Genomic DNA, 7,049 nt, shown 5'->3' on the forward strand with positions numbered 1-7,049 from the left:
CAAAACGAGGAAGTGTGTTATCATGATTTCCACTTTAATTTTCCATCCAAAGATTGCGCGTCGTTACATAATGCGCGTCTTCGTCCACAATACCGTTCCTCAGTCCATCAACCGCGTGGGACCCACCACTTAAAATTCCTACTTATTGAAAGACTTGGACCTTTCAGTCTCCACCGTAATTTCGCCCTTCCACCCCCACTCTTATATAAACCACGGTGAGTCCAAATTTCAAAAACCACCCCCACCTTCCCCTCAAAAAGAAAGAAAAAACAAGGAGAAAAGAAACAGAAACAAGAACAAAACATGAATCCAAATTCATCTGAATTAGATCTCCCTGGTTTCAGATTCCACCCAACTGAAGAAGAGCTCCTTGATTTCTATCTCAAAGGGGTTTTGTATGGGAAAAAGTTCAATTTTGATATTATTGGCACCCTCAACATCTATCGTCATGATCCTTGGGAGTTGCCTGGTAACTTTTTTTTTTTTTTTTTCCTTATGGGGATTTGAATATTGGATTTTGAGAATTTATTTTTGTCTGAGACTGATTATTAGACTCAAAATTACACTAAATTTTGAGTCCTTTAATCATCAGTTTTGGACTCAAAATCCAAAAAGAACAAGGCCTTGGAAACACCATCTTCTTTTAAATTCCTTTCATTGGGTGTTTTTTTTTTTTAAAAAGAAGTCTTCTACTTTGCTTGATTTGCAAAAACAGTCTTCTAGTTTGACAAATTACCAGCAGAGTCTTCATGTTTGAGTGAATTTTGCAAATCGTGCCATGAATCTGTGACCAACATACCCATGGTATATATCTTGGTCTGATTCATAAAAAGACCGAAATGTCCTTATATGTGAAAAGCCGAAAATTACCTCAGTAAAAAGACCAGAATGCTTGTGGTGTTCAATATGTCTTGATAGGGTGTGTCCCACCAACTCAACTCAAACCCATGCATCAGGCAGGGCCCACCATTTTACCTCATGTTTTGATGGGATAGGTCTCACTGATTCCATGCGAGCCCATGTATAGGGTGGGGCCCACTATTTTACACCTCATGTTTTGATGGGGTGGAGCCCATTTTTTTTACACCCATCCATAGCGTGGGCCAAGAGTGCTAAGTATACAGAAGTGATTCCTATACCGTTATTCAAAACACATCATTGAGCAGTATGGTATTTTGGTCTTTTAATGGGTAATTTTAGCTTTTTCACATATAAGGACATTTTGGTCTTTTTATGATTTAAACAAATCTCCCATGGGTGTGTTGGTCACAATTTGATGGCAAACGGGATTTGCAAAATTCACTCAAATGTGATACTCTATTTGTAAATTGTCAAACTAGAAGGCTGTCTTTGCAAATAAAGCATAGAGGACTTCTTTTGTAAGAAAGGGATGGAGTTCAGCTATCAAAATTCAAAACTAGACGTAAATTTCTGTTTTGTGGGTCTTGTTCCTTGTTTGTCTTCTTTTCTTTGATTTTTTTTGGGATTGCTAATGTAGGTTGGAATGGTTAAAAAGCTTAAACTGAGCACTAACCATGTGTTATGGTTTATTATTAATATTCAGGGTTGGCGAAAATTGGGGAGAGAGAATGGTACTTCTTTGTGCCTAGAGACAGGAAGCATGCTAATGGTGGGAGGCCGAATCGGACGACGGAGAACGGTTTTTGGAAGGCAACCGGGTCGGACCGTAGGATACTGAATGTGAAGGATCCGAAACGGGTTATCGGGTTGAAGAAGACACTGGTTTTCTATAAGGGGAGAGCTCCACAAGGATGCAAAACCGACTGGGTCATGAACGAGTATCGGATGCCCGATTCCTGCCCATTGCCCAAGGTAAACCCAAAATTTTACTAAACTAACCGATTCTCCTTTATTTTGTTTCCTGATTTTTAGCCACTTCACACGGGCCCTACACTTCATATTTTGATGTTTTGGGGCCCATTTTCTTACACCCATAACCAAGAAAAATAATATTCCCGTAACCTTATTTCAAAATATATCATTGAGCGTCATGGGTATTTTGGTCTTTTTAAGAGGAAATCTTCATCTTTTCAAATATGAGGACATTTTGGTCTTGCCATTTGAAAAAAACAGAGGACATTTTGGCCTTTTTCTAAGTCACAAATTGATGGCTTCAGGAGATTTGCAAAACTCACTCAAATGTGAATACTACTGTGAATTGTCACTGTTTTTGCAAATAAGGCAAAGTGGAAGACTTCTTTTGCAAAAACACTCCTATGTCAGGAGCTTCATAAGCCACATATTTTATGTCAAGAATACCCTCAGTACTTTGGTAAAATCACAAATATACCTACGCTTATATGCATGGCAATTATAGATAAGGGAGAGTGCTGATCATGTATAAATGATTAAGCTTTTGGAGTAATTGGTTGTTTCACATTTTTACCATGCAGGAAGACATAGTACTGTGCAAGATATACAGGAAGGCGACCTCTCTGAGGGTGCTTGAGCAGAGAGCCATGGAAGAAGATCTAAGAATGGCTCAATTTAGCATTTCTACGATGGATTCAGTGTCATCCTCTGAGCAAGAGAAGTTACTGACAAACCCACATGTAAAAGAAGAAATCTCCATTGATCAGAACAAAAATGAGAAAGAGAACGAGGTGTCATCCGAACCAATGGTGTGGATGAAAGAGAACTTGGCCGAGTTACAGTTGCCCAAGTATAGTTTGGACTGGATGCAGGATCCTTTCTTGTTACGTAGTCCATGGCTTGATAACTGGACTCCATATGCAAATATATTGAACTTTTAGACATGCAGTGAGATGATCTGACGTCAATCTGTAGATATTTTAATGAGACCTTTCTGGGTTTCTTTCTGGTAGAATATTGATGAAAGTAGATGATGATTTCTGTGGTTGGAAAGATCATTAGTATGAAGAAAATAATGGGTTTTCTTTGGTTTTGGGGAGAGAGATTGATTTTCTCTGAGAAGTTAAAAGAGAATATTGTAGATGACTATAACATAAGATCTAGAGGGTGCATGTTGGGCAAGCTTTGTCCACTGACCTAGTGTAAATTTTCTCACTTTCAATATAGTTATCTTTTCCTCAAAGAAAAAAAGACCAAGAGGGTGCATGGAAATATTGATTTGTGACTCTCTCTCTCTCTCTCTCTCTCTCTCTCTCTCTCTCTCTCTCTCTCTCTCTCTCTCTCTCTCTCTCTCTCTCTCTCTCTCTCTCTCGTGCGCGCAACAGGGTCTTACATATACAAATTGATTGTCATCACTTCTCTTAATAATTGGTTTATTCTGTACTGTTCTAAGCACTGTGCTGCTATACCGATTTATTTGATAAAGAGAAAGATGATACAATTATAAGCACAAAACCAACCCTAACTCGGAACATGCGAGAAAGGTAGAACCAAGGCTCAGCACATATGAGCGATAAACAGTAAGCCTACAAGATCTAAATGCTCAATACTTGTGAATTACATAAAACACTAAGCCTACGAGATTTAATTGCTCAATACTTGTGAATTATAAAATCCCCAAATTTATTTGGTAGGGGTATGTTGGGCTCTTTGTGAGTGTCTTGGCCAATTTTTCTTGTGAACTTCTCGCCATGATTCATTTGATTCTTCAAGTTCTGGATTCTTTTCTTCACAATTATCCTCATGCTTGACCGGGATCAAGTGGACTTGATTACGTTCATCCACCCAGGGTACATTCTTTTTTTGAGAATCTTTGAGACCTTCTGTGTTTGTTGGATTGTCCTCCTTTTCTAAGGAGGATTCTAATGAGGAGGAAACCTCTTCAGGTTCGGAGTAGTCCTTTGATCCAATGTCCTCCTCACTCTCTTCATCATTTGTCATTGCATCTGAGTCATGGTTATCACTTTCTTCCTCAGCAAGAGTTGCAAATGGATTGCTGGTCTGAATAGGTGTGGTCGGAGGAATCTGCTCTGAGGTTGTGAACAGAAGATCATCAATGTCAGAGGCCTCTTGAGAGTCTTCCATAGCCTTATCCAGCATTTTTGGCTGGACTGGGCGCCATTCTTTCTCTTGTTTGCTTCCTGTTTTTGTATCAAGCTCATTTGGGCAGTTGGCATTGCTATGGCTAAAATTCATACAGGTGGTGCAAGGAGAGGGCTTCCGGTCGTATTCCACTGTCTGATATATGGTTCTAGTGGGAGTTCTCAGTTTGATGGAATCTGGGAGTTCGGCGCTAGCATCGACCTCTACACAAAATCTTGCATAGTTTTGCTTGGTAGCATCACTTTGCGTGTCCATGTATAAAGGATTGCCAAGGCTGCTGGCTATTTTGCTTAAACCATTCTGAGTCCAGAACTTCAAATGAAGTCCAGGGAGTCTTATCCACACAGGAATAGAGCTGAGGCTAAGTCTCTCGAGGGGAAGGTCCGGGGTCCATCTTCACAGAAGCAGCGGCCTCCCACCATAGCTGCTAATCTTTGTGATTTACTTTTGCTCCTTGAAGAGATGACTTTATACTGGAAAAGCATTGTAAAAATTCAAAGCTTGCCCATTTCTAACTCCCTTCTGTTCACGACTGTTTTGTTTGATGGAAATGTTCCCAATAAGTGTCAAATTCCAAATTCAGTCATTGATGGTTCAAGAATCTCAGTATGTATCATAATTGTTTAACAATATGAAACAACTACTGACATGTGTTACCATGCTAAGTCTTAGAATTCAGTACATACCTGATTTTACATTTAATTCATATACATATTTATACATAATGTATACTCCATATTTTACATGTAATTTATATAAATATAGGTATATAATATATATGGCTATAGTATACCACTAATATACTTACGGTTTCAGTTTTTGTAACTGTTTTGATTTCGGTCTGCGTTACGATGTCGATGGATTTTGAATATTTTGATTGTTTTGTATCGGTTTTTGTGAAAATTTCAATCCATAATCACAACCAAATTTGAGAGCACTTATCTGCATTTCTCTATTGAATTGCTCTTATACTGCTAAACTAGACAGTGTTTCTATTGTTTCTCACTGGATGACAGATGAACTCCAGAGGTAAGGCACTTGCCGAGGAGTTGACTTCAAAAAAGTAGCAACAAGATCCCTGAGCTTCACTAGAGCCGGTCTGAAAAAACCCGATGGATGAAGCAGCCATTCTTGCAGCCAGGTTTGAACTTACAGAGATAAGCAAAGACAAGATCTCGAACACTCTTGAAAGAATAATTAGTGGGCCTGAGAAGAAAAGAATACACTAGTTTCGGAAGATAAGAAGAATAGTGACATATTACTTTAATCTCTTCACATTTCCTGAGTGCAACCTTGCCCCATATATATATTTTTTTGAATGGCCGAAATTTCATTGAAAGACGAGGACCAAGATACATGAGAGCAAGAAAAGAACATAAAAAATCAGATACAATATAAAAAACAAAAGAGGAGTAAGGTGGTAAAATATTGAACTGGTAAAGCCGTAAAGGGACTCCAGACGGCCCCCTCCCTTCTTTGGATTTCTCACTTTGTACACACATTTGACTGTCTTTACGGAAACTGCGTGTTCAAATCTATCCAAGTCTTCTTGACCCTTCAATTCAGTAAAAACGTTTTAGAAAATAGTCATCAGATCCAATTTTATGAACGTTGTAATACATAACTTTTCTTTTCTTTTTCTCTCATTTCTCTACCCAACACAGGGTTGCTGAAGGGGTGATAATTTTAGGGGTGCAACTTGGGTCGGGTTCAACCCGAACCCGACGGGTTGAACCCGAATTTGGGTTGGGTTGGGTTAAGTTCTTTTAAAAATCGGGTTGGGTTGAGTTGGGAAAAATCAACCCGAATTGGAAATCGGGTTGGGTCAGCTTGGGGTGTCACGGCTTGGGGTGTCAGGCAACCCGACCCGACCCGAAACCCGATTTCCAATTCCGATATGTAGAAAATTTTTACTCCTATGTTTGTTTTGTCATTATATAACTCAAATCTAGAAAGAAATAAAAAACTTGGTGAAAGTTGTCCTAATTAACCCTCTTGTTGGGGAACATCTAATGACTAGGATGAGATGGAAATACAAAAATAAAATGGAGAAATCAAACAAATGGTGAAATCGGGTTGGGTCCAGTCGGGTTGGAAATCGGGTTGGGTCGGGTCCGGTTGGAAAAATGAGTTCCTCGGGTTGGCCTCAACCCGACCCGAGTCGCACCCCTAGATAATTTGAATAAAAGCATGTGACTGCCTTTTGCGGATTGGAGGCCCAGTAAGTGTCATATTTGTCCATTAAGACTTTTTAAGAATTTTTTTTCTTATTATTTAGTTTTTTAGGATTTTTATTTTCTTAGTATTTAGTTTTGAGAATTTTATTTTCCATATTATTTAGAGTTAGGGATTTTCATTTATTTCCATGGAATTTCATTCCATTGCCTATATAGGCCTTGTGTAGGACATACTGTAGAATTTGTATGAACTAATGAATTGAGAATACAGTTCTCTTCTATTTCTCTTCTTCTTTCCCTTTTTCTTCTTCCTTCCCTCTTTCTCCTTCACCTCTATTCTTCCTCTTTCCCCTTTATTCCACTGTCGGAGCTGCTTCATAAAGGTCTATGGATGGGGTGACATATGATTGAGAGAATTGGTTTCAGTAAAAAGATACGGCAAGTTGCCAATGGAAGACCTGGCGGTAATCCCTTCATGGGTTTGTGCGTAATTATCTACCACACTTTTTTTTTTTTGAAAGGTAACGAAATTTTATTAAAACCAAGCATCGAAGTCCAAGGGAGGGACAACGCGTCCCACGAGGTACAGAAATATAACAACCAAAATAAACCCTCACTCACAGCTATCCTGAATTGTTCACCTCTTATAGTGAGCCAATCACAACCACTTCACTTCTCAGCTCCCTCCTTTGCCAATTTATCAGCATGTTCATTTGCTAACCTTCTCATATGATTAAACTCTGGCCTAATTCTACGCACGTCTGTCCAAGCACGTCTCTGTTCATTTAGCAGCACCTTTGAACAATGATTCATACCTACTATTCCGGCCTCGCAACCTGGCTTAAATTGAATGATTTTTCTTCCTTCGGAATCATG

General features: G+C 39.0%; 1 protein-coding gene across 1 annotated transcript; it reads left to right on the forward strand.

The window, feature by feature from the left end:
- The first annotated feature begins 219 nt into the window (after positions 1-219).
- LOC143854596 (NAC domain-containing protein 6-like) lies at positions 220-3,099 on the forward strand. Its single transcript, XM_077364638.1, has 3 exons — positions 220-469; positions 1,565-1,833; positions 2,415-3,099. Exons 1-3 carry the CDS (start codon positions 304-306, stop codon positions 2,772-2,774), a joined length of 795 nt encoding a protein of 264 aa, XP_077220753.1. The 5' UTR covers positions 220-303; the 3' UTR covers positions 2,775-3,099.
- Positions 3,100-7,049: the final 3,950 nt, after the last annotated feature.

The sequence above is a fragment of the Tasmannia lanceolata genome, unplaced genomic scaffold (assembly GCF_043159265.1).
Source record: "Tasmannia lanceolata isolate RefF3 unplaced genomic scaffold, GAP_Taslan_0.1 ptg000020l, whole genome shotgun sequence".
NCBI lineage: Eukaryota > Viridiplantae > Streptophyta > Magnoliopsida > Canellales > Winteraceae > Tasmannia > Tasmannia lanceolata.

Excerpts from the sequence above, each read along its gene's own strand:
- LOC143854596 (XM_077364638.1), top strand. The coding sequence starts at position 304 with ATGAATCCAAATTCATCTGAATTAGATCTCCCTGGTTTCAGATTCCAC. Across the intron at positions 470-1,564 it reads TGATCCTTGGGAGTTGCCTG|GGTTGGCGAAAATTGGGGAG; the intron begins GTAACTTTTTTT and ends ATTAATATTCAG. Across the intron at positions 1,834-2,414 it reads ATTCCTGCCCATTGCCCAAG|GAAGACATAGTACTGTGCAA; the intron begins GTAAACCCAAAA and ends TTTACCATGCAG.